This window comes from Corvus kubaryi, unplaced genomic scaffold (genome assembly GCF_017639235.1).
Source record: "Corvus kubaryi isolate FWS band 111438036 unplaced genomic scaffold, C.kubaryi_AGA036_p1.0 37253, whole genome shotgun sequence".
NCBI lineage: Eukaryota > Metazoa > Chordata > Aves > Passeriformes > Corvidae > Corvus > Corvus kubaryi.
Window position 1 is genome coordinate 168,288 of NW_024581075.1, and position 26,799 is coordinate 195,086.

The window sequence follows — 26,799 nt, forward strand, 5'->3', positions numbered from 1 at the left end:
CTGCCAGAGCTGAGCCCTGCCTCTGGGCAGGCATTTCCGCTGGAAAGTCCCTTGTGTCCCTGGTCAGACATTGCACGGCTGGGGGACGTGGCAGAGTTTCCCCAGAGGCTCCAGGTAAGGGGTCTGTGGTCTTTCAAGCCGAATTAAAATGCACTTTTAAACCGAGGAGTTTAGGAGCTGCTGCACTTTCTCTCCCAGTTTTTCTCAGCAGTGAGACAAAGGCAGACGATGCTCTGCCCTCGGGACAGTCACGTTTTGCACAGTCAGAGGCACAGCTCCTGGGGAGAGCAGACACTGCTCGGCACTTCCAGCCACCCCGTGAATCTGCCTCAGGAGACACAGCCAGGAAAAACACTGGGGAAGGGATGGATACGACGCCCAAAACCACAGAGCTCCAAGTCAGTCCATCGAGGGGGTTTGTGCACAAGCCATCCTCAGGGAGGGCAGCTCAGCCCCCGGCCGGGCGCCCCGGCCCCGCCGGCTGCGGATGGCGAGCAAAGGGCTGCTCCATCGCCAGCATCCCCTGGGAATCCCCAGTGATCACATAACGTCTGTAATTAACTCGATTATTGGCTTTTCTTTTGCTGAGACTGCACGTTCAAGATGGGCTCCATCTGCTCCTTGCATGGGCCTGGCTGCCGCGGGAGGGGACAAAGCCCCTCCTTCGTGAGAAATGTGTCATTTCTGCCAACAGGGGACAAGGACAAGGCCATGCTGGGGGGCAGCAGCAGCTCCTGGACGATGGCTGTGGGTCCAGCTCCCAGCTCCCCCAGCCCTTTCACCACACACCAAACTCTGCCAACCAGCCTCCTCCCCCTGGGCACCCACCAGCCCCAGACCTGGCTCCACCGGGGCTATCAGCTTCCTTATGTCATTCAAGGGGATTTGCATCTCTCTATTTAATTTCTCGTCAACGCAAATAAGAGCCCAGGAAGCCAAGTGGGAGATGCTGGACTGCCGGGTATCAGGCGGCTGCTGGGGAGAAGATGCGCTGATCTCTGTGCCTGGAGCATCCAGTGCCATATTCCCTCCCTGCACCACACAATCCCTCCTGCGGAAATGGGACACGAGCACCGAGAAGCAACGACACCAGAGTAATTCCCAGCTACAGCCCTTTCCAGGCAGGCTCCCCCTTTGGCCCTGCTGTGGCTCCCATAAATCCTCCCCAGGTTATTCCAGCCGCTGTCACGGAGCCGTAGCAGCAAATCCGAGCTTAGCTGGGAGCAGCGCACGTGGCGCTCGCGGGTCCCCCAGCACCCATCTGCACCGCCTTTGTCTCCGCAGCCTTTGAGCTGCTCTTCCCCTCCTCTCTGCTGCAAAGAAACGCATTAGTTGCAACATTGCTTTAATTTGTTTGCCAGCTTTCGGAGATGGAGAAGCTCCTGCTCCCATCGGTGCCGTTTGAGGAAGCCGGCAGCGTTAACCCTTTGGCTCCCACAGCCCCGAGCTGCTGGAGCAGCTTTTGCACACCTGAGACACACGAGCTGCCTCCTCCAACCCGGCTCCTCAGCCGACCTGGCACTTCCCAGACGGAGGGATCCATTTCCCTTTCCAGTTACCCTCAGCATTTCCGTAATGAGATGAGTTTTGTTGTGACCACAACCAGTGTCAGAGGGAATAAAAGAAAAAGTCATCCAGATGGGCTCTACGGCAGTGACAAGGACACGAGGACAAACAGCCGCCAGCAAAGCCAGGGCAGCGAGGGTGGAGGAATGTTGTGGGATGAGTGGGGCAGCACAGGGGACGGGCTGGATCCGCACCCAGAGAGGGGCTGGGGATTCCTGTTGTCCTGTCACACGTGGCACATCCCGGGATCTCCCCCGTGTGCACACACTCAGCGCCATGACCTGCTTGTGGCCTGGGGCTGCAGCAAGGTGCCTTTTGGACACATCTCTGGGAGCACCAGCGTGGCCCAACAGGGGCATTTCTGCACAGGCAGCTCCAAACCAGCTTCTGATACGGATATCAGAGCGGGAAGAGAGCGAGGAGCCAGGAGGGATGGGCTTGGGCAGCACGGCAGGACCGCTGGCAACCACACAGGTCCCTGCTTGACCCAGCATCCTGTGGAATGATTTTGTTTAGTCTCTGCCCCCCACTTCCAGGCACAGGTCCCATCCAGCCTGAGCATCTTCAGCCCTTTCAGTCCAGGGCAGCAGCCCCAGGCCTCTGTGTGTCCCAGGAGATGCTTTCTCTGGACACTGGGTGAAACAAGTGGGGAAGGCGGGAGCCAGCCAAGGTGGAATTCGGGCACAGGGGAAGTGTTTCAGGACAGTGGTTGAGCAGGAGCCAGTGCCTTTGCATTGCCTCATGCTAATTGCTCGAGCTAATGAAGCCACACACCCATCTTGGTGATTTTCCACAGGGTTTCCATCCGCCTTTGGTTTTTAAGGTGCAGTCCACAATTCCGGAAAGATGCGGCTGATTGATTGCGAGATTCCGGGATGGAAAAAGAGTAGAAACAACCCTGAAGGGGCTGCAAAAAATGCACTCGGCCCCAAAGTAAATGAGGGGCACCCAGATGTGAGGGTGACGAGCAGCAGGAGGAGGAATTCCCAGCTATCCAGCCCCAGGTGTACAGTGTTGGTGCAACACAGAGGCAGCGTTATGGCTCTTCCCAAGGCTGCTGGTGAGGAGGTGTTCCTGCCCTCCCACAGGATACCATCCCCAGGGAGTTTGCTGCCTGGCTCTTGGGGATGGTTCTTGCTGCCAAAACCTCAGGAGAGCCCGAGCCACCTTCCCCATGGCTCTGTGCCTCCAGGTCCCCCGCACCGCAAGGTGCATGGTTGTTAAGCAGTTCAACCTCCTTTTCATCCCGAGAGCAGTTCTGAAGGTTTAAATAGAAAGATATCAAAATAAAAGATAATTGTTGAGAAAGATGAATAGGGGGGAGAAAAAACCCCATCAGCACAGAGGAACTCTTGTCTAATTTCTCACCCACGCAGAGCACAGCGATATTAGTGCCTTCAACTCTGGTTCGTAAAAGCTTTCATCGCTTTATTACCAGCTCCCCGAACAGCTTGTCCTTTTAATAAGCCAAGGCCTCCAGATAGCAGATCTGCCCATGGGAGATCCCATCAGGATGTGGTTAATCCAGGCAGAAACAGCACAAAGCATCATCACACTCACCTGAATAAGGAAGCCCTTGTCTGAGGTAGGAAAAGGTTAAAACCCACTCCAAAATGCAGGGGGAGAGGGGAGGGAGGGAGAGCTGAACCTCCTCGGTGGCGGGTTAACCAGTGCTGCTGGGTGTCCTCGCCTTCCCCGTCAGCCCCGCACTCCACAGCCGCTGGCATTGGCGATGGAGGCCTTTAATTATCCAAACTGCTGCCCCTTACAAAATTAAATGCTGCTGAGGATGACTCAGTGTTTAATGGACTGGCTGCTCCTCACGCCGGGAGAGCCAAGCGGGTGCAAGCAAGAGCACGGCACAACACAGCATAAATCACACGGAGACACCGCTCACGGGGCCCGCTGACCCAGCGGCTCGGAGCAGCCACTGCTGGGTTTAAACAGTGGTGTTTTCACTCAGGATAACCCCGTGGGGACCTCCTGCGAGTAGCAGCTCTGGGCATTGCAGCTCAACCCTCCACCCAGGCTGGCTGTGACCCTTCCCCAGCTACCACTATGTGGACGCTGGGGATGTGCTCGATTTAGAAATCCCACGGATTCACCAAGCTGCCCGTGCTGGGTTCTCTGTTCTCGGCATTTAGATGCCGTGGTTTCCTTTGGAAAGGTCTCAGCAATGGTCAGATGTGGTTTAGAAGGTAAATAAGTGCCAGAGGATGCAACGCAAAGCTTGTCTCTGCCTTTGCTCACCCGCCCGGGACAGCACCACGCTCCGGGCCAGCCCAAGCCAGCATGGCAAGAAGCAGCTCTGTTAATAGCCTCGTTAGTCTCACCAAGATGCTGAGGCTTTGGCTTCCAGCAGATAATTAACGATGTGCTCATGAATTAGGAAACCCTGGACCTCTACCAGGATCTCTGTGGAGGCAACGGAGCTGCTCTTGGTTCAGAGCTGGAGCGAGGCGATGCCTCAAGGAGCAGCACAAAGCAATGGGAATGGTCAACAGGGACTGGCAGAAGCCTTCCTTGTCCCAGTCTTTAATGGCAAGACCAGTTGTTCTCCAGGTACCCAGCACCTGGAGCTGGAAAACAGGAAAAATTTCTCCATGGAAAATGTTGCCAAGCCCTGGCATAAGCTGTCGAAGGCAGTGGTGGAGGCACCAGTCCTGGGGGGATTTAAAAGACATGTAGATGTGGTACTTGAGGACATGGCTTCGTCATGGCCTTGGCAGTGCTGGGGCAGCAGCTGAAGGATGATCTTGGAAGTCTTTTCCAACTTGAAGGATTCTGTGTGGATGCAAGATTCCCTAATGCCGGAGCTGCCCCACCAGCGAGAAAGGCACATGTGAGAAGTCCTAATAAGGCCCCAGGGTGCCTCATTTGAATACAATTTACTGTCACTAATGCTGCTGATGGTTATTTCCCCAAGCTAGGAAGTATTTGGCCCCAAAATGGGCTCCTGGAAGCAATTTCAGACGGCAATCTGTAATGCTGGAGCTGATGGAAGCAATTTGCAACCCATTAGTGGGGATCGGCTGTGAAGATAATTCACACATCACTCAGTCCAGGTTTGAGGGGGGATGGAATTCTTCCCCCCTCTCCTTTGGAATTTTTGTCCTGGATGGGGTGAAGGCCTGAGCACTGCCTCTGCAGCCCCAGCAGCTTTGCCACATGCCAATGGTGGCTTCTGAATTAAATCTCTCAAATATACAAATACAGTCCCGGACTGCAGGGCCAGGCAGCCCCAGCGCCTCACGCTCCAGGAAGGAATACAGCGGTGCCGAGCACCTCCAGCACCCACAGGACTAATTGACCATTATTAATTAATTTGCCTCCTGGACAGCAGCGGGTGCAGATAAAGAAGCAATTTGCAAGCCAGGGCTGCTTCCATGCAGGGAGCAATAGCAGGGCACAACCCCAAAAAAGCATGGAAAAGCATCACTTATCCATCCTCACCCTGGGGATGCTCTTCCAAGAAGCAGGACGGGAGCTGGTTTCCGTAACTGGGATGTGTGTGGTGGAGCAGGGACAAGCACTGCTGGGAAGGTGAGGAAAGAGCCCCAGGCCCTGAGTTATCCCTTGGCCCAAGCTCCCGAGGTGTTCCCAAGACACGTCAGGGTTCCTGCCTGTCTGCCGGAGCCTGCGCTGGGAGACTCAGCTCTGCAGCACCTTCCCTTAATTACTTTTTTCACGCTAATTAGATCTGAGGGCACGCTGAGGGGAGCCCGGGCTACTGAATCCATGCTCTGAGCACCCGTTTATAATAGGAGGACTCCGCCACAGCCACTCACATCCCGCCACTCCTCACTAACCCACCCCTTTAAGGCTTCGTGTCTTGCAGTTATCACCTGAGGCTGTTACCTCCTCACCCATCCCACAGCCCTCGGCTGGTTCCGCTGTCTCTCCCAGCAGGAATTAACACAACCCTCACGTGGCTTCCCCAAAAAATAACACGGAAACGCTCCCAGTCCCCACGCTCCACTCGATTCCAAGGATGCAGCTGCATTCTCCCTGGCCGAGGGCCAGCGGTAAGGAAGTTTCCTCTGGCCGCTCTCCTCCTCCCTGGCTCCTGTAGAAAAGGGTCCTGCGGTGTCTGGGGTCCCGACAGCTCCACGAGACCCCCAGGAAACGTTCTCCATCCAGGGGATGCAGCAGAGCCTCTTCCCTGGGGTTTCTTGTGCACTGGAAGTCAAGGACTCCCAAGAACGTCCACGTGCTCACCTGCTCCAGCCTGAGACCTCCTCCTTCCCTGCCCAGCCCGCGCTGCCGGGGGATTTACCGTCAATAAAACCACTGCACAGAGCGACTTCTCATCTGGAAGAAGAGAAGGAGGGGGGGGAACAACCACTTTCTAAATGTCCTTATCCCTTACCCCAGCAACACATCCTTCTCCGGGCTCCCATCAGGAGCGCTAATGGAGGGACAGCTATCAGCAGGCAGCTGTCGGCCCGGCAAGGAGCGATGCCGACTGCAGAACGGAGCGGGAAGGGAAAGGCAGAGCTGGTGCCTACTGGGAATGCTAATGCTGCTCTCCCAGCCTCACAGCCACATCCCCAAGCACAGGCAGGGTTGTCCCTGAGCCCAGCAAGGGGGGCACTGGCTCAGGGGGTGTCCCTGTGCCCCACCTCAGATCGCCTGAGCAGGTCCCGCTGTAAAACCCAGGGCTCCTGCTCGGGCAGGGGAAAGGATGCTCCAGAAAAGGACCAAACCAAGTGTGTCCAAGCCGTGGGATTTGGGGGCAGGGGTACGTGTGCCTCACCCTGCTGGATCCCGAAGTGCCCACGCTCCCATTTGCTGCGGTTCAGGTGGGGACACCGTGCTGGGAAGGCACCTCTGGGCAGGGACACAGCTTGTCGTGACAGCCCTGGGGTCTGGCTGTCCCTTTCCAACATCACACTTGTAAAGGACATTGAAACATCCTTTTCCATTTGACTGCAGCCACCTTACTGGGAGCAGTGGGCGGGCGCCTGCTGCAGCCTCCGCACCCAGAGCCGCTGCCGCGGGGGCTCAGCTCGGGTGACGAGGGCACCCCGCTCTCCGGGGCAGTCACGGGTGCAGCTGGAGGCAGTGGGAGATGTGCTGGCACTGGGGGGAATCTGGGCAGTGCTGTGCAACCCCCCCGCTCTGCCCCGGGGAGGAGCAGAGCACCCGGCAGCCGGTGCCTCCTGCCCCGGGAGCAACCCGGGGACAGCGGCAGAAGGACGATACTGGGAAAGGGGCAGCGTGTCCGGAGCAGGGCAAGGGCCCAGCGCCTCCAGGGGGGTCAGTTCCTGTCGTCGTGACAAGGGTGACAGGGACCAGCCACAGGCAGCGGAGCGGGGCTGCACGGGGTGAGCCCGGGGTGGACGCTCGAGGACACGTGTGCCCCATGGCCGGAAAGGGGCTGGAAGGCCACCGGTGCCCCCCAAAAGGACCAACCCCAGGGTGTCCCAGCACCCGCCCCGGCGCTGGGGCCACCACGGGTGAAGCCTGAAGGGCGGGGGAGGCCGTGGCCCGGCAGAGACGGGTCAGGGCTGAGTGGGGGGACCGGGGGGGCTCCGGCAGAGCGAGGAGCCGGAGCATCCCTGGAAGGCGCTGGGGGATGGGAGCGGCACACGCACACGCACACACACATTACCCACATGCACACGGCAGCAGCACCAACAGCCCCTGCCAGCGCCTGCAATCGCTGGAGCGCCGCTCCTGCGCCTCTCCCTCCTCCTCCTCCTCCTCCTCCTCCTCCTCCTCCTCCTTCTCCTTCTTCTCCTCCTCCTCCTTCTCCTCCTCGCTGCCCACCGGCCTGCGGCACCCCTCACCCCTCCGCGGCCTCCGGCCCCACCAGCGCTCAGACAATGACTTCATGCGGATTATGCATCTGAAGAAATCACCAGCTCCCAGATAGCCACAGGGGGAGGTATCCATGTGTTTGGCAGGGAAGCAGCCTCCTGCTCGCCTTCCTTCTCCTCCTCTTATCTCCTCGCACACGGCAGCTGCCTCCTCTCCAGCGATGGTCGCCTGCGGTCCCCCCGCGCGGCGCTGAGCGAGGCCCCGGCGCATCCCCGCTCCCACGCTTGCACCAAGGTACCAACGAGGCTATTTTTATTCCCCCCCCTTCTTTTCCGGGTCACCCGCCGCTGCCGGGCTCGGTGCCTCAGCACCCTCGGTGCCTGCACGTCTCCCGCTCCCGTGTTCCCAGCCGGTGGCGAGAGGCTCATCCCAGCCCCGGCTCCCAGGGCGCAGCGACAGCAGCACGCACCCAGCTCCAGCCACGGCCGCCGGCCCTGATTCCAGGTTTGCCTCCTTGATTCCTTCATCTGTTTGTCGATGCGACGGTGCCATTTGTGGGAGGCGGAGGGGGAGCGGGGGCAGGTGGGAGGGGAAGGGGAGATAACGTGGGGGGTGCGGGGACACAGCACCCCAATCCTGCCGTGGGATGGGGAGGGCAGGGAGGAGGTGGGAGGGGAGGAAATGCAAGAGGCTGCATCCAGATAAATACATTTATGTATATATATATATATATATGCGTGTCTCTGTGTGTATATATATATATATATGTAGGCTTGGGGGCAAGAGCAGGGCACAGCAAAGCATCTGCCCCTCGCGGGCGCTGCCGGGCGCGTCCCTGCCCGGGGCTGCCGTGGGCTGGGCTCCCACAGCACCCACGAGGCCACCGTGGCACCGAGCACCCACGGGCTCCCTTCTCGGCAGAGTGGCCACCCCGGGGTGCTGGCACTGACCATGATGGACCTGAAAGTGGACGAGGAGGAGGTGGACAGCGGGCAACCGGTGAGCATCCAGGCCTTCGCCAGCAGCTCCACCCTGCACGGGCTCTCGCACATCTTCTCGTACGAGCGGCTGTCGCTGAAGCGCGTGGTCTGGGCACTTTGCTTCCTGGGCTCGCTGGCGCTGCTCGCCCTCGTCTGCACCAACCGCATCCAGTACTACTTCCTGTACCCCCACGTCACCAAGCTGGACGAGGTGGCGGCCACCAGGCTCACCTTTCCCGCCGTCACCTTCTGCAACCTCAACGAGTTTCGGTTCAGCCGAGTGACCAAGAATGACCTGTACCACGCTGGCGAGCTCCTGGCCTTGCTCAATAACAGGTGGGTGCCGGTGCCTTGAGGTGGCCCCAGGTGACATCTCAGTTAGTCCAGCTCTGCAGCTGGATGCGGCCAAGAGCCACCAGCTCCTGCTGATGCTCCTGGGCTTGTGGCTCCCACACTGGGCTGCCCCAGATGGATCCAGCACGCACATGCGTGCTGCACCTGTCCCCAGCGTGCAGCACATGCAACAAGGCCAGGGCCACCCTGGGTTCTTGTGGGGCTGATCCAGCACACCTGGCTCCATGTCCTGGGTGCCTTCACACATGGCTCCAGTGCCATGTCCTTGGTGCCATCCCATGCAGTGAGACCAGGGGTGCCAGCAGGTGAAGTCACTGAGCATGACCCACACCCCAGGATGGTGCCATTCCTTGGGCTGTGGAAGCCTCTCACCCGTGGCTGTGGCAGCTCCTTGGTGCTGCCAAGACGCTCTCGAGAGCCTGGTGCACTCCCTGCCCATGCCAGCGCCAAGGGGCTTCACCACTGTCCCCACTCCTGCCTCAGGGAGGGGTTTTCAGCCATGACAGCAGAGCTGAGGCCCAGCACATTCAGCCCGTGTCCCAGCAAGGCCACCACCTCACCATGACGCCACCAAAGGCACAGGGCGGGTGCCTGGGTAGCCTCAACTAGGGCTGGTGCTGCTGGACCAGCGGTGGGGCAAGTGGGATGGGTTTGGAACGTGGCCACTGCCCAGCTTCTCCTCATCCATCCTTCTGCCATCTCTCGTGTGCCTCTGGGCCAGCTTGTGCTGTTGGATGCTCTGGAATGTCAAGTGGGACTGTGCTGAGCCCATGCCGGGGTCAGGGCAGACGCAGCTCCTGGGAACCCCAAATGGCCTTTGCCACTGGGAGCAGCCGCCACAGCCGGGCCTGAGCCTCTCCCTGCTCTTTTCCCCAAGATACGAGATCCCAGACACCCAGACGGCCGACGAGAAGCAGCTGGAAATCCTGCAGGACAAGGCGAACTTCCGAAACTTCAAGCCCAAACCTTTCAACATGCTGGAGTTTTATGACCGGGCTGGCCACGACATCCGGGAGATGCTGCTGTCCTGCTTCTTCCGTGGGGAGCAGTGCACCCCCGAAGACTTCAAAGTGGTGAGTGACCTGCGGGCCCTGCCCGGTGCCACCTTTCCCCCATGCAAGGAGGGTGTTTGTCCACCTGTAGCTGCTCCTGCCTCCTTCCGGCTCGGAAAGGACTGGCAGCACCATCACTAAGGGGATGCCGCTGGGTTCTGGAGGTCCAGGTTGTCCCCAGGAGCACGTGCGGCTCCGTACAGCTCCGTGGGCTGCTCCCACGTGGGCAGAGCTCATTTGGGCTCTGCAAAGCAGGGCTGTGCGTGCCGGGCTGGAAGCTGCCATGGAGAGGAGGCTCCAGTGCAAAAGCAGGGAGAGCACGGATGGCCGAATCCCTTGGGAACACAGGTCCCAGTGGCTCAGTGCTGTGCCCTGCCACCAAGCTTGTTCTTGCGCTGGTGGATCCAGCGCACAATAAAGCCTTTATCCCTGCGGCTGCCTGGCCCCATCCAGCTGGGAATGAAACAGTGCCGGCTATTCGGGTGCTGCCTAATCAATTCGGCAGCCGCCGCGGCTGTTCCCGGGCAGCTCCGGCGTGGAGCCTGTGTCCCTGCACTGTTCGGGGTCCCCATCCTCGTCACCAGCCCAGGGATGTCTCATTTGTGCCCCACACCGAGCACGGCTGGGTGTATGCGGAGCTGCCGCCCAGGTCCCAGCGCACTTCGGGTGGTTTTAATCACCGGCATTAAATTCCCGTGACGGGCTCTTTCCACGAGCAGGTGTCTGTTGTCAGCCATGAGGCGTTTTATTTGTTAAATGGAGGCACGTTGCAGCCCGGAGGGGGCTGGATCCCCTCCAGCGGGGCTGGCGAGCAGGGCCAGCTCCAGCCTGTGCCCTGTTTGATGACGGCTCTTCCCGGGGCACGGTCGCGTTTTCTGCGCGGAACCATCCTCAGGGACCTTCATCCCAGCTCCCTCCCTTCATCTGGTGGTTCCAAATCCCTGTGTTCTGCATCCCCTTCAACCGGCAAAAGCCAAACAGACTTGCAGCTGGTTTGTTATTCCTGCCTGGATTATTCCTTGCAAGCAGGTTGGGAGGATTTAATGGATTTGATTAGAGGAAGCTGGCTCTGTGCTATGTCTCTGTTGCTCTTTGGAGTCCCCTTGCAGCCCAGCACAGGCAGGTCTGTGCGTGGTGGGGCTGGGATGGTGCTGGGATGGGGTCCTGGCACTCTCAGAAGCTTTTAGGGGATTGTTTCACCAGTAAATTCCTGCTGCCTTGCTGCTCCCTCCACGGGCTGAGCCAGGCTCGGTGCTGCTCTGGGCCTGGTGGCCCTGGCCAGGCTGGGGGGTGCTGGGGACCAGCACTTGGGCATGCAGCATCAGCCAACACCACCCCGGTGGGGCCCCACCTTCTCACACAGGGGCTGGGTCCCCTCTGCACTTTGGGAAGCCCCGTCAGTGTCTGGGGATGCTTTTTGCACCCAGGGCTGCCCCTGTCCTGTCACTGATCCAGAGGGGACAGAGAGAGATCTCTCCAGGGAGGCTTTGGTGGGCTGCCCAGACCCCACAGCCTAGGGCGGATGGGGACAAGCAGGGGGTTGATGGGGACAGCCTGGAGGTCAGTGGGGCCAGGGGGGGTCCTGGGGCCGGCTGGGGGGCGCGATGCCGGCCGCACGCTGCTGGCCGGCGCAGGAGGGGCGGCAGCGCCAGGGCCACACACGCCGCGGTGCCGCCTCATCTGTGCCCGGCTGAAGGGAGGGCTCGGGGCAGCCGCGGCGAGTGCAAGTGAGGGGCTGCTGAGCTGGAATACCTGGGGTGACCGTAAGGCAGAGCAGGAGCCGCCTCCTGCCCGGGTCCCCCCTCGTGCTGCTGGGGTGGGGGAGCAGCGGCACCACAGCAGGGACCCCCCGTGCTGGGGGCACTGCCCGTGTGCCCCCCAAAGCACCCGCCCGGGAGCAGCCCAGGGGGGCTGTGGGCTGGTCTCAGCCCCCCCAGGTCAGCTCTCAGCATCACCTGCAGCCAGGACAGGGCCCCCCGGCACACAGGGCTCGTGCAGGATGCTGTGGGGAAGCCCATCCTGGGATGATGTGCGCTCTTCCCACCTCCTCTTTCATCCTACGCCATCACCAGCCACATCAGGGGGCCCGGCCTTGCTCATCCCCCTCCATGTGCCCCCCGGCCGGTGTTCCCCAGAGCTTTGTGCAGGGACACTCCAGTGGAGCTGACCAGGCTCAGACTCATCCCGTACTGGAGAGTGAACCCTCTAAAAAGACCAGGGGGGGACCATTGGCCCACCCCAGCTCTGCCCTGGCTTTCCACAGCCCCTCCAGCACCAGGGTGGTGTTTGGTGTCCACCAAAGCTCCCCCCCTGCAGCAGCCCAGGACAGGGACAAGGATGCTCAGGGAGGTGCTGTGATCTCCTCCCCTCAGTCCCAAAATCCTGGCATGACCTTAAAGCCTGGAGAGGCAAACACAAAGCTGAGGGGCAAGTCTTGACCTCCCTCAGGACACGGCCCTGAGGGACAGGGGCTGAGTTGTCCCCATCCCCAGGGCCGTGCCCAGAGCCTCACACAGGGATGGCACAGGCAGGGGACAGACACATTTTCCTTTGCAGGAGGGGGCTGGCCCTCACTGTCGCCCCGGCTCAGGGCCACACTCCCTGACACCCTCGTTAGCAGCACGGATCAATGTTTCCCTCTTCCTACTTCATTATTTATGAGTTGGAGTCCTCCCTCCGCTGCGGGAACTCGCGGCCCCCCCAGCTCCCTGCTCGCTCTTCCTTCCCGCACCGTGAGGTTCCCCTGGAGCCTCGCACATCCACGGGGATCTGCGCCTCACCCAGCAATGGGAAGGCCCAGGGGTCCCATCTCTGGGCTCTAAACCCCAGGAATTTTCTCTTCATCCCAGGGAAAAAGGAGAAAGGCAGAGGATGAGCCTCCTCTCCACACCCCGGTATGGGAACTGTGGCTGCAGGAAACCTCAGGAAGGTGCCCCGTGCTTGGAAAGCCCCTTTTGGGTGGTCGGTGCAGCCAGGGGGGACAGGAGCAGCCGTGCCTGGGGTGGCACAATGTGCATTTGTAGCTTTTCCTTCTCACACCCTGTGAACCCGTCCCAGGGAGAGCCCCATCCCAAGCTCCCTGTCGCCGTCCTGCTGTGGGGCACAGTGGCTGAGCCTGGAGCCCTGGGCAGTGTGCACGGGACAGCCTCGATGAGCTGGAGAGGATTAAGACCTCTGGACTGTTTCCATGAGGCTCCAGGGCTGAGCTGGCACTAGGGAGAATTGAGTTTGACGTGGAGATCATGCCGCTGCCTTTTGCATTGGATTCTGCATCCTCTGCCCTGGAAACACCGGGTGCACAGAGAGACAGAGGCAGGGAGGGAGCGGGAAGGGTCTGCAGCAATCTCAGCAAAGCCCAACCACGCTCCTCCTTCCTCCCATCTCCAGAGCAGTGCAGGAGCTCCTGCGGTGGAGAACAGATCCTGTTCCTCACAGCACCCCACTGCTCCCTGCTGAGCCTCCCCACCCTCCTTCTGACCCCACTGCACCTTGGTGAACCCCACTAGACACCGCCAGATCCTGCTGTGCCCCTCAGACCCTGCTAAACCCCAATGTGTGCCCCTCTGCTCCCCCAAAACCTCTCTGCACCCCTGGGCTCCCTGCTCAGCCCACAGCCCACCTCGCTCTAGCCAGGGGCTGTTAGAGCTCTGTTCCTGCCACCCCGGGAACACCCCTGGAAAAAAAACCCTTGTGTGCTGCAAACCTGCCCGGTTGGAGAGTGCTGGGGTGTCCTGCAGCACCCGTGGGAGCTCAGAGGGTCAGGCACGGTAGGACACGCTCAGGGGTGCTCAGCCCGGGGGTGCTGCCGGGCCCCTGCTCTCCCCTGGCTCTCAGCCCCGTAGGATCCAGGCGCCAGCCCCTTCCAGGGGACCCCAAATCCAGCCACAGCCCCCCGTGGCCCCACACGGCCCCGCGGCAGTCACAAGCCCCGGAGCCCCGTGGCGAGCGGAGCTCCCCCGTGGCGCAGCGTTAGTGGATAATCACGGAGCCGGAGTGAGAAGCATCTCCAACACAGCTGGAGAGACCGGGCGCGGGAATTACTGATACCCAGACATTTCCTGGAGCTTTTGACAGTTAATAAACAAACCGCATGGGTCCATCTGGCTCTGGAAAAACAACTTGGGGACAGCGTGTGGGCACCAGGCACGGCCACTGGCCCCAGATAGTCCCGTTCTGGTTTGGGGCTGCTTCCCAGCAGCATTCCGAGCCCCAGCAGCTCCCGCCACGGTCCCCAGCGGAGCCGGTTCGTTTACAAATTCTGTAAGACATTTGAGTGATTTATGCAAATCACTTTTTAAAGCGGCACACAGGCTCCTAAATAACTTATAAGCGTTGGAAACTGCTGGCTTGTATCCATTGTTTCCGAGCACCGATTCACCTCGGGCATCCTGGTGGTGCTCCCGGGGGCCCAGCTGAGCATCCCCACCTGGATCATCGACAAACTCCACCCGGGCTCATCCCCCATATCGGCCTCTCTCTGCAGCCGAACAGCAGCAGAGTTTGACCCCAGAGGTTGCCCCGATTTCCAGACGAATGAAGCAAACCCAGCGGGACATGGGCTGCCTGGCGCGAGATAATCAGAGGTGATGGAGCAGAGGAGCCGCCACGCACGGGACCGCAGCCGTTTGCTGGTGGTGACTCGGCTCTCCCGGGAAGTGCAGCGGGTTGGGAGAGCCCCGACTCTGTTCTGAGCTCGGCAGCTCAGAGATTTTCCAGTATCACTGTATCTTGCTCAAAGCAAATCATCCAGAAAGCAGCCGTGAGCTGTTTCGCCCTCGGGCACGGAGCAGAGACACTCACGCGTTGCTCCTCGGCTGCCTCCTTGCCCCAGCTTCACCCGAGCGTTCCCAGACCTGGCCAGGCGGGAGGACCGGGGAGCCCTCGGCTGCTTGTGGCTTTGCTCACCCCACACCGACACGAACGTGGACGGGAACTCTTGTGGGAAGCCGGCTGCACTTCACTCTCCCTCTGCGGCAGGACAGCGATGCCACAGCACAGCCCCGGCGCCGTGGCTGTGTGGGACCAGCACCACGGAGCCCACCACGACTGATCTTGGCCAAGACGGTGCAAAAGAGGGTCAGGAACAAGAGGCATGAGAACACAGCCCTGGCATGGCACAGCGAGAGGCCACCACGTGCCTGCACCTCGCAGCCACTTCGTTAGAGCTGTGAATGGTGCATCCAGCACCTGAACCTCAGAGCTCTGGACATCGGTGGGATTAGAGGGGAAGGACTTGCAGGATCAGGATCAGGCTCAGCCAGTGTAATTTAGTCGCTGGCTTTGCCCAGGGGCTGTGCCCAGCCCCAGCAGCTCCCCCTGCACAGCAGCACCGTGCACACCCAGAGGGGTCACACACCCCCAAAGCTCTGTGCACACCCAGAGGAGTCACACACACAAAAAGCACCTTGCACACCTGGGGATGTCACACCCCGAAGCACTTTGCACACCCAGAGGTGTCACAGCACACTCCCAAAGCACTTGGCACGCCCGGAGGGGTCCAACACAGCCGGAGGTGTCATGCCAAGAGTTCAGAGCATCTCAGCTTCACCTCTGGCCATTGCTGTTCCTCTTGCAATGTCTTTGCACATAAAGACTCATTAAAAAATGAATTATTAATGATTATTAATAAGCTGTAATGGCATCTGTGGCTGCTGGAAGAGATGAGGAGGCTTTCAAGTGGTATCCGACCGCAATGGAGGTGAGGCTTTCACGGCTGAGGACAGGGCACTCTGGCCACGTGTGTCCCAAGGGATCCACGGGCTGGAAGCACAGCCCTGGACAACACCAGCATCTGAGGGGCTCCAAGTTGTTCCCCTCAGCCTCCCTTTGGTGTTTTTCCCAGCCCCAGGCTGGGCAATAGCAAGGTGCTCTCTGAGGACTCCAAAGGACCTGCCCAGGAACCTCCTGGTGCCATTTTCCCACTCTCCCTGATATCAAGTGGGGAGAAGCCGGGCTGGAGGGGGCAGATCCCCCAAGCCTCTGGAGCCACAGATCTCCACAGGGAGAGCAGAAAATTAACTGTCTCATGGCCTTTTGCCTCAGTTTAATTTCTCTGGCTGTTTAGAGCCGCCTGTGTTTTATCGCCTGTGGAGCTTGGCCGGAGCTCCCGAGGCAGCGCTGCAATTCCTGCTCCAGCCAGGGCTCAAGGAGCTCCTCGCCGGCTCTTATTTATTTATACAGCCCCCACACTTGGATATTATAACCAGTTATTTATTTTTGGAGGGTTTTTTTCTGTATGGAGGGTTCGGTGTGTTTGCATCCAGGCTCTTACCCCAAGGACGGAGCTGGGGCAGGCTGTTCCCACCCACTCTGTGCTTTATCAGGGATTTTAAACCCCTACTCTGCTGGCAGGGACAGGGAGACCCCTCCAGAGCCACCACATGCTGGGGCTGTGTGACTGCTCTGCTTGGATTAGATTAGATTTGAAAAGCGTGATACGTGCGGAACCGGAGCGAGCGAGCACAGCAAGGAAACCAGACCGGAATACCATGGGTATCTTCCCCCCTCCGATAAAACCGCCGGCTCGAATCTGCCTGCGTGAACTGTCTGAGCGATTGTGAAGGATGTCGGAAAAAATTGCAACCTGCTTACGGGGAATTCGTGATCGGCAGGAAACACGGGAAGGCGTCGGGATCAGGGTCCACAGGAATAATCCCGGATGCACGGGAATTAGGGACACCTCGGCAGCACCCTCCGCGTCCTGGCAGAGTCCTGGTGACCCGTCCACGGCACAAAGGGACACTGCCGGCGGGCAAATCACCGGGAAGCTCTCAGCAGCACAAACTGGTTCAATTACAGGAGCATAAACAGATCCTGGAGAAGAGGACGCGGCGGCTGCGGAGCCGTCACGGCGGATCACAGCCAAGGCTCCAGGGACGCGCTCGACTGCCCACGGAACTGCGGGGGGGTCCCAGTTGAGGTCCCCAAGACTCCGGGCCAGCGTGGCTGCAGGTGGCCTCAGTGCCTGGGGCAGCAGCACTGGCACCCGGCAGGGCTGGCTGGGAAGAGCTTGCCCAGGAAAGCTTTCAGAGATTAATAGAGTTTAAATGGAAGCGTTTGGAGAGGAGATAAGGCTCATCTGATATGAAATCATATGGAACAACGGGATCCAGGGAGGCCCTGGCGCTATAATGAAGTCCACTTAGCACATTACTCACCATAATGTGCTTTTTATTAAAGTCCTGCGCTGCAGGTGCTGAGTCTGCAGCCGGGGACACGGGGCTGGAATGGCACAGGGACCTGGAGTACCGGACCCCGCCACCAGAAGCAGCCGGGATGCGCCGTGAAAAAGGCACCTTTGGCTCCTGTTTCCCATCCCCTGTTTGATCCAGGGATGCGACTCCGGCATCCCCAGCGCCGCGGCATCACCGGTCCCCGCGGCTGGGGCTGGTGGGCCCGCGGGGACGGGGTGGAGAGGAGGCGGAGGTGGGGAATAATACAGAGGAAAAACTCCTTTTTAATCATCAATTTTTCTGCATTAGAATGTGACATGCTAATCCACTGTGAAGCGTCTAATCTGGGGGATAAAGGGCCGGATAACACAAGCTGCGCCCGGCTTGGCTGGCGGAGCGAGCCGAGGCAAGGTGGCAGCATCTGATAAGGGGCGCAGGATTAGTCCCGGCACAGATCCCGCCTGCCGGGGCAATCCCACCTTGCTTGGCTGCCTCTGCTCTGTCTCTCGCCAGGGTCAGGGAGGGATCTGCAGCCCTGGAGCCGTCCCAGAGCGGCTCATCCCGCCCGGAGCGACGGCGGCAGCACTGCCGGTGCCTCCACCACCATCTTGGCAGCTCCGGGAGCTGCAAAGCGCATCCCTGGGCCAAGACACGTGGAAAACCTCATTTTTCTCCCTTTCGATTCGCACAGCCGGGTGCGTGGTGGGAGCAGGACAGCCCAGCTGTGGGGTCTCCATCTGCCCCAAATGTCCATCCCCACGTGCTGCTCTGGCTGCCGCGGGGCTGCACCTCACCCCCCTCCCTTCCCAGCAGCCAGCTCCGACCTCCGGGCACCCCCAGGGATGACGTGGGCAGCTCAGCCCCGGCTCAGCCAGTCTTTGGCAGGGACGGGCAGTGCCCGTCACAAAACCGAGCGCGTCCAGCTCCCGGGGCGCTTTCTGCGACAGCCTCCCCGGGGCTCGGAGACCTGGGATAACAGAGCTTGCAATGTTGTTTTCTCCTCGCCTCCTCGGGGATTGGTTTATCTCTATGAATAACTCCATCCCGGCTTTGATCAACTCTGCCATTAAAGCGTGACAGGCTGTGAAATGTGCTGTTGCTGCCGTCAAATCCCGCTCCCGCTTCCCCCCCGCCGCCTCCGTGCTCCCCCGCTCCGGGGAACCTCCTTTCCCAGGCCCGTGAGGAGCTGCAGAACAGCAAGCGGGGCCGAACCGCCCCGGGACAGTGGCCAAACACGGTGCTGGAGGCAGGAAAAACCCATCTCCTTCTCCCATCCCGCATCTCTCTCTGGGGCGGGGAGGAGGGCACGGAGCTTCCCCGGTCCCAGCGCCGGGTCGGGTGCGGCGGCATCATCCCAGCACCCGCCACGGGGGCTGATGTCACGGCTAATTATAGCATCCCCCGTCCCTCGCCCCCGCCAAAGCTTTACCTGAGAGAGGGTAAAAATAACTCCTGGCGAGGGAGGAGCTGGAACGAGCCCAAGGACTCCTCCAGCATCCCCAAAACTCGCACAAACCAGGGCCGCACCCCCCTGCCTGCAACACGGGGTCGCGGTTTGTCCCCGATCTGGGGGTCAGGACACTCTCCCCTTGGCGCTGGTGCCTCCGCGCTCCCGGCTGCGGCCGTCCCCGGTCACCTTCACCCCGGCTCGGGTGTCGCCGCTGGGACAGGTGGTGGTAACCGGAGCCGGGCCGCGCTCGTCCTCCCGCCCCGCTGCCAACCGGCCCTGGCGCTCCCCGCGAGCTGTTTAAGCCGAGCGAGGCAGGTTAATGGCCCCAGTCGATGATGGAATGTTTTCATTACAGCATCTTTCTCGCTCTCTCCCTGCTGCAATTGCTCCCAAGAAGACACATTAAACCTCCCCGCGCCGAGGGAGCGGATCCGCCCCTCGCTCGCACCCTCAGGGACTGGCTGCTGGTCCCGGGCAGCACCGCTCACCTACAGGGCTAAACAACCCTCTCAACCTGCAGTTCCTTAATTCCATTTCCCTTCTCCTCTCCCCGCTACAGCCATGGCACAGGAACTCAGTCCCAGAGCTGGGAGCACCAGAAATCCCAGCCCCAGACAGCTCCTACCTGCTCCTCCCTGTCAAGAGCATCCTCCAGTGCCAGTCTGTGTGGGATCAGCCCCGCGTGTTCCCAGCCTGCTCCCACAGGGCTGAACCAGCCCAGCTCTCCCAAACCCCCTCCCAGGAGCATCCCTGATGCTGTTACAGCCCAGCCCTTCCCTGCAGCTGCAGCTCATCCCCATCAGGTGCCCACAGGGCACGTGTGACCTGGCGCCCATGTCCTGGTGGCTCCCAGCCACCCAATCCACCTTCCTGACCCTCTTTCCCAGGAGGAGTTTTCATCTCAGATTCTCTGGGATGCTCCCAAAAGGTGTAACCTTGATCTTGGCTTGATGAAATTTCATCCTGTGGCTCTGGTGCTCGTCCCCAAGGTCATCCACCCTTTCTGCAGGCCCCCAAGTGGCATCTGCCAGTGTCCCTCTTACACAAGGGCCCTACTGAAGGGCATTCTGAGCTTGGGGAGCCCCAGGATGGGACAACCCACTGTCACATCACAGATCACTGCCCCCAGCAGGGATCCCCAGTGCCTGTTCCACTGGCATCACCTGCCCAGGAATCGCAGATAACTCTGCTGGTACCAGGCCAGATTTTTACTGAGTTCCTGACTGGTTTTTTCTCCCAATTTGTGGCGTCCATCTGCACTGGGATGTGCTCAGGGACTGGGAACCCCACAGGGTGCAAGGGGAACGAGACACAGCAGCCGAACCGAGGGGTTGGGGTGAGCTTCTCCCACGCAGGCAGCAGCCCAAACCTCCCATCCAGCCCCTGCACAGCCAGGTGCTGCCGGATTTAGATTCTCCCCCCGGGCCAGTGACGGCGGTGCCGGGATGGGGCTGGAGATTGCTCTGTGGTCTCTGGATGCTTTTATAAAGTGCTGAGTACAGGAAAACAGCAAACCACGAGAAGGGGCTGCGCTGCTGCAGAGAGGAGACGCCCGTGCTCCTGGCAGCCGCCGGCTCCATCCAGCATCCTGCACCAGAGCTGCTCTCTGGGACCCCCAGCCCAGCAGCACAAGGCCTGGATGCCATTCCTTGAGGGAAGAGGTGGCTCCCTGTGCCCCACTGGGATCCGAAGCGCGAGGTGACATAGCCAGCACTGCCTGGGCTCTGCAGAAGGACTCATTGCCTGAACAGCGCCCAAATCCTGCCCAGACCAGCCCTGCTTGGAGGAGGATGGACCTCACACCGCTCGAAACGTTGGACTTGCTGGATTCTCATGTGCCCTGTGGCACAGCAGGATGAGCCTGCAGGGATGGGCACTGCCAGGGCGGGAGGAGTGTGAGGACGCCACAGCATCCTTCCTGAACCAGGACGGTGTCACAGGCATTTTGGGAAAACCTCTGGCTCCAGCTGCCCTGAGGACGAGTGCAGAGAGCCTGGCATACGGCGGCTCTGGAGACAGCCGGGGACCCAGCGGGGAGGGCCTGGCTGGAGCAGCCGCTTGGGCTGCCAGGGCCAGACCACGCAAGGACGGAGGGCATGGCGTGGGGACGCAGTGCCGGGTACCTGCACACGCACACACTGTGTGCCCCCAGCCCGGCAGCCCCTCGGGCCCCCAGGCAGCACTGGGAGCTCCCACGGTGCTTCTGGAGCCAGCAACGTCTCTGCTCCGTCCTGGCAGCCGCAACCGGCCAGTCCCGGGGGGCCTGGGGAGCCCGCGGATCCGCCCCTCGCTCCTCCTTCCCTCCTTCTGCTCCTGATATACCCCGAGCATCCCTCTGCTCCTCTCCCTCACTCCCGCTCGCCTCACTCCTTTTCCCTTCGCCGTTTCTCCTCTCTGAACTTGCCCCTTCCCCCTCCCCTGCTCTCCCCAGCTCCTCTCCACCGAGGAACTGACTGAAGACCCCCAGGCTGTGGCAGGGCAGGGGCCAGGACCCCCACACCAGAGCCAGGACCTCCATACTACAGCTGGGACCCCCAGGCCGGGCAATGCCTCTCCAGATATTCTGCACCATCTCCTTCTCCAGTGAGGAAGGACCAGAAGATGCTGCAGCCACTGGGAAGGGAGAAGATGGAGCAGACGAGTTCCTATACGGGCAGGACGAGGATGAAGAGGACGAGGAGGACACAGGGGCAACCACGGACTTCGTGGCCTTTGCCAGCAGCTGCACCCTGCATGGGCTGAGCCACATCTTCGTGGAGGGCAGCCTGGGCGCCCGGCAGGCGCTGTGGGCGCTGGCCTTCCTCCTCTCCCTCTCCGTCTTCCTCTACCAGGTGGCCGACCGCATCACCTACTACCTGGAGTACCACCACGTCACGCTGCTCAGCGAGGAGGACAGCCCCGAGATGACCTTCCCCGCCGTCACCTTCTGCAACATCAACCGTGTGCGGCTCTCGCAGCTCAGCCACGAGGACTTGCTCTACCTGGCCCCCCTGGTCGACTACGAGCCTGGGATGGAGCTGGGCTTCACCCCGGCTCAGCCTGGCCCCTGGGAGGAGGACGAGCCCCTAAATTTGTACGGGTTTTTTAACCGCACTTGCCACCAGCTGGAGGACATGCTGCTGAGCTGCAGCTACCGCGGCCAGCGCTGCGGCCCCAGGGACTTTGCGCCGGTGAGTAGCCCCAGGGTGGCCCGGCATGGGGAGCAGCTCCGGAGCTGATTGGTGTCGGATCAGGCACGGCAGGTGATGCTGCCCTTGGAGCTTGCTCAGGGACAGGCTGATATTTCAGCCCTGTCTGCCAGAGCTGGGGATGGCACCGGCTGTGGAGACCCGCTGGCGGGACATGGAGAGTATCCTCGGGGCTGTGCTTGCTAAGGAGGTGCCTGGCACCTCCATCCTGGTGGCATCAGGGCTTGTGGAGCACCATGTGGTCTGAGCCCTCTGCCCTCACATGCCCCTTGCCCAGGCTGGCAGCAGCTCCGTGGTGTTGGGGCCGTGCCGGCTGCTGGAGGCGAGAGCTGGAATGGCCGAGGAGGGATGGGAGGGTGCAGGATCCCGCCCAGCCCCGTCCTCTGCAGGGATGGAGGAGGGCTTGGAGGAGGCGCCGGTGCAGGCATCAGGCTCCTCGGGGAGCCACAGCTGCCGTGGGCTCTCTGGGGCCGAGGTGCTGTAAATCTGCAGTGTCTCCTCTGAGTCCATCCCTGTGGGAGCATCTCATCCTCCACCAGGGCAGTTCCAACACTGAGAGATCCCTTGGGTCAGGAGCCCGGGTTGGACCATGCCCAGGCTGGGATGGCTGAGTTTTGGGGCTGGGGATGCTCTCCTGGCTCCGTGCAGAGGGGCTCAGCCTCAGCCCTGTGTCCTCTCCTGCAGGTCTTCACCCGCTACGGGAAGTGCTACACCTTCAATGCGGGGCAGGACGGGAAGCCCCGGCTGATCACCATGAAGGGGGGCACTGGCAATGGCCTGGAGATCATGCTGGACATCCAGCAGGACGAGTACCTGCCGGTGTGGGGGGAAACAGGTAACCCACTGCCCCAGCAGGTCCACTCAGTCACCGGCAGCTCCTGGGGTGCTGCCCAGCCCCTTCCCAGCTCCCCAGACCACAGATCCACATCCCTGAGGCTCCCTCCTGTTCCCTCCTTCCATTTCTCATCACTTCTGGTCTTTTCTTTCCCTTTTCCTCCTTGTCTTTGCTCTTTGCCATGGCAACTCCCCATCGTTTAGACACGCAGCCATCACTTGTTTATAAATAGCGGCAAATACTTTCCCTGCCACGCTCCTGGGTGTGGAGCAGGGGGGTCGGGGTGGAGTGGAGGGGGCAAGGACGTGGAGCAGCAAACAGATGGACAGATGGATGGACACGTGGATGAATGACTTGGCCCAGGAGAAGCGTGGGAGGCAGAAGTTGTGGTGCCTCTCACAGCAGGCTCAGCATAGCCCCTCAGAGCAGGGACAGTGCCGTGCTCACCTCGCTTCTCTCTGCCACAGATGAGACCTCGTTTGAAGCCGGGATCAAGGTGCAGATCCACAGCCAGGACGAGCCCCCGCTGATCGACCAGCTGGGCTTCGGGGTGGCCCCCGGCTTCCAGACCTTTGTGTCCTGCCAGGAGCAGCGGGTAGGAACTGGGCAGGTCTGGGATGTCCCCTCCCACCCTGCGCTGCGGGAGCAGAGCCTCCTCACTGTGCCCCTGTCCCCACACTGGATTCAGAGGAGGAGCCGGTCCTGGGGACCAATGCCACCAGGGCATCTGTCCCCTGCCACGCTGGGGGCTGGGAGGGCTTCTCTCCTCACTCCTGGCTTCTCTCCCCTTCCAGCTCATCTACCTGCCGCCTCCCTGGGGCGACTGCAAGGCCGTGGCGGGTGACTCGGAGTTCTACGACACCTACAGCATCACGGCCTGCCGGATCGACTGCGAGACCCGGTACCTGGTGGAGAACTGCAACTGCCGCATGGTGCACATGCCAGGTGAGCCCCGCGCCCAGCCCGACCCTGGCCCAGCCCTCCAGTGTGGTCCCACCTGGAAAACCTGCTCTGTGTCTCCCCAGGCGATGCCCCTTACTGCACCCCGGAGCAGTACAAGGAGTGTGCGGATCCGGCCTTAGGTGAGGCTGCCCGGCCCCGTGGGACGGAGCTGCGGGTGTTGGGTTTCTCCATCTCTCCATCCCCCTCTCTCCGTGCACAGATTTCCTGGTGGAGAAGGACAACGAGTACTGCATCTGTGAGATGCCCTGCAACATGACCCGCTACGGCAAAGAGCTCTCCATGGTCAAGATTCCCAGCAAGGCCTCGGCCAAATACCTGGCCAAGAAGTACAACAAGTCGGAGCAGTACATTGGGTAACGCGCTGCGGCCGCGGCGGCAGGGCACCCCCTGGTCCCTCCATCCCAAACCTCAGCCTGATGTCCCTTCTGTCCTGCACAGGGAGAACATCCTGGTGCTGGATATCTTCTTTGAAGCCCTGAACTACGAGACGATCGAGCAGAAGAAGGCGTACGAGGTGGCTGGCTTGCTGGGTGAGTGTTGGTGGCTGTGGGGAGCCCTGTGACAGTCCCCAGCCAGAGTCCCCCAGCGAGGGGGTCTCGTGCTGTCCCTGTCACCGTGGTCCTGTTCCCAAGGCACCGGGATGTGCCGACAGCACGGATGTGGAGCAGGGCGTGCTCTGCCATGACCAGGCACCGGTCACAGCGGTGACGAGCTCTGCCCCTTTCTCTGCTCCCTCTGCCACCCGACTCTGGACTCAGGCCACCCTGATGGCTTCCCTCTCCTCTGCAGGTGACATTGGAGGGCAGATGGGGCTGTTCATTGGGGCCAGTATCCTCACAGTCCTGGAGCTGTTCGACTACGCCTATGAGGTGAGCGTCTCCTCCATCCCATGGCTGTGTTCGTGTGGGACATGGGGAAGAGCCACCCCTGAGCCCCACGGTGCTGAAATGTGGCTCTGGCAGGTGATAAAGCACCGGCTGTGCCGGCGGGGCAAGTGCCGCAAGAACCACAAGAGGAGCAACACAGACAAGGGCGTCGCGCTGAGCATGGACGACGTGAAGCGCCACGTGAGTGAGGGGCACAGCACGGTGCCCTCCTGCTTGTCCCCTCCTGCTTGTCCCCTCCTGCTGCTGTGGGGTGGGCAGTCACCGTTTTGGGCAGCGCTTGGGAAAGGCGCAGAGGGGCCAGGCAGAGATGCTGGGGGGGATAACGCTGGGTCTGTGCAAGGACCTGGATGAAACCAGCGACCCCAACATCTCATTTATCCTGCAGAATCCCTGTGAAAGCATACGGGGGCACCCAGCAGGCATGACGTACGCAGCCAACATCCTACCTCACCACCCGGCCCGGGGCACCTTTGAGGACTTCACCTGCTAACCGACGTCTGGATGTACAACCTGAGCTACCAAAGCCCTGCGAGAGCTGCCCTTCTCCCCGCCAGCGCCAGCGGAGAGACACATCTAGGGGGCCTTTGCTCCTCGGCACGGTGGGACACGGACAAGAGCGACGGCCTCGGATTTCGGGGCGGGCAGTGGGGTCGGGCAATGCCGGACCCTGGCGCAGCCGCCGCGGCAGCTGCTCTGCGCCTGCCCTGCTCCTTCAGAGACTCCAGGACGCTCCAGCCCGGCCGTCCCGCGCAGCGGGAGCGACACGCACAGTGGGCCAGGGCACGGGCCTGCCCCGGCTCCCCCTTGGCGCCCCTCGGCCTTTTTAACTAAAACCCAGAAGCCAAGAAGAAGCAGCCGTTCGGCCGCAGTCTCCATCCACAGCCCTGTCCGTCTGTCCTCCGTCGTCTCCATGCTCATCCTACTCCAATGCCTTGGCCGCGCTTGCTGGGCCCCCTGTGCCTGGTGGGGGGATCATCAAGGAGCCCCCGGCGTGCCCGGCACGGGGCAGAGGCCGGGAGCTCCAGGAGAGCTCCTCTGTCCCCGGGACCCGCAGCCCAGCCTCGCCCGGGCGCTCCCAGCACGAAGACGCAGCTCCTCCACCTGTCCAGAACGTCTTCCCTGCCCCGGGATCTGCCCCGGGATCAGCCCCGGCAGCACCGAGGGGGCTCAGCTGGGAGCTGCCACCTCGGCTCTGAGGACACCGGGCACTGTCCCTCCCCGCCCACCCCTCCTGGGCTCTGGGCAGCCTGGCCAGTGCCAGCACTGTCCCGCAGTCCCTCCCGTCCCCAGGGAACCCTGTGGCCCCAAACCCAGCCATCCTCGGGGAGAAAGGCAGAAGGAAACCCCTGGCCCCATCTGGCTGCAGCCCCCAGCCGGGCCCAGCCGGGGACACCCCCTTGGCACCACCGTGGCTGGGTGGGCACCAGAGCCCCAACCCCCCCGGGGCTCACAGGGGGCTCTGGGGCCACAGCTCCGGCCCCGCTGAGCCCCTGGCAGCCGCTGCCCCGGGAGGTTTGGGGTGTCTGTGGGTTCCCAGGGTTGCCGCTGCCCCTCTCCGGCACAGCCCTGCCCTGGCTGGGGGTCCGTGGCCGCCGAGTCGCTGCCCCCCGGACCTGCCAGCACCCACCACTCCCCCCCGGGGTCCCCATTTGGCCCCCCAGCCCATCTCCCAGCCCCCAGGCCAGAGCCCTCCCCGGGCCCAAGTGCTACTTATCTTTAAGAGCTTTTGCAATAAGTCTTTTTAGTGATTTTTGTTTCTAAACTGCAGTTTTGTTTTTATTCTTGTCATTTTTATTCTTATTATTTGCTTCCTGACCAAAATTAGGAACTGGGGGTCAGTCCTTTGTATCCAGTGATCACCCAAAGACAACGGGTCAGCCACATCCATAAATTTTCTTATGGATTTCTCCTAATGTTTCATCGCGTTTCATTTATTTATTTTCTTTCTTTCTCTTTCCCATTCAAGCTTTTAAAGATGGGGCTGGGATTTGACCTTGAGGCTCACCTGTTGAAGAAAATGCTTTTTTTGTTATTATGTCATCGGCATTTTATATTTCTTATATATAATATATATGACTATATATATATGTGTACATATATATATATATATCTATATGCATCATGCCAGTGTAGATACCCATCCAGTAGCATTTAGGCCTTGTTCTTGTGCCATTTTTTTTTTTCTGTTACTGATCTCTGAATGCCTTCAAGTGTATAAAGTGTGGAATTCTCTCCGGTATCTGTACTATGTACACACATTTTCATAGGAAGCACAATAAGATGACAGATGCATTGTACATCAATACCTGCTACTCTTAACAACGATGATATAAAGAATGATATAAATGATACAACTCCCCCACGCTGAGCCTTTCTCTCTTGCTGAGCTGCTGGAAATGCTCCCCCGAGGAGGCAGCTGGGGACAGCCTCATCCCGGGATGCTGCTGGAGCCGAAGGAAAGGGAGGGGGAGGAAAAAGTTTTGGGCCAGACTTCAGCGCTGCCTGGGACATGCAGAGCGTCCCATGTGTCAGAGCTGAGGCTGGGCTGAGCCTCCCTTTCCTGGGTGCTCCGGGTGCCTCAGCGAGCTC

General features: G+C 60.7%; 1 protein-coding gene across 4 annotated transcripts; it reads left to right on the top strand.

Annotated features, from left to right (window-relative positions):
- Positions 1-7,165: 7,165 nt before the first annotated feature.
- On the top strand, positions 7,166-26,572 carry ASIC1 (acid sensing ion channel subunit 1). Of its 4 annotated transcripts, none has more exons than XM_042023646.1 (13): positions 7,166-7,623; positions 7,739-7,833; positions 8,251-8,645; positions 9,541-9,736; positions 22,210-22,360; positions 22,828-22,955; positions 23,155-23,305; positions 23,386-23,442; positions 23,523-23,676; positions 23,762-23,853; positions 24,113-24,192; positions 24,286-24,390; positions 24,596-26,572. In XM_042023646.1, the coding sequence occupies exons 3-13, from the start codon at positions 8,281-8,283 to the stop codon at positions 24,698-24,700; spliced, it is 1,584 nt and encodes a 527-aa protein (XP_041879580.1). In that variant the 5' UTR covers positions 7,166-7,623; positions 7,739-7,833; positions 8,251-8,280; the 3' UTR covers positions 24,701-26,572. The 4 variants fall into 4 exon arrangements, with proteins under 4 accessions (XP_041879580.1, XP_041879581.1, XP_041879579.1 ...); XM_042023647.1 differs by having other exon boundaries at positions 7,776-7,833; XM_042023645.1 differs by having other exon boundaries at positions 7,166-7,833.
- The last annotated feature ends 227 nt before the right edge of the window (positions 26,573-26,799 follow it).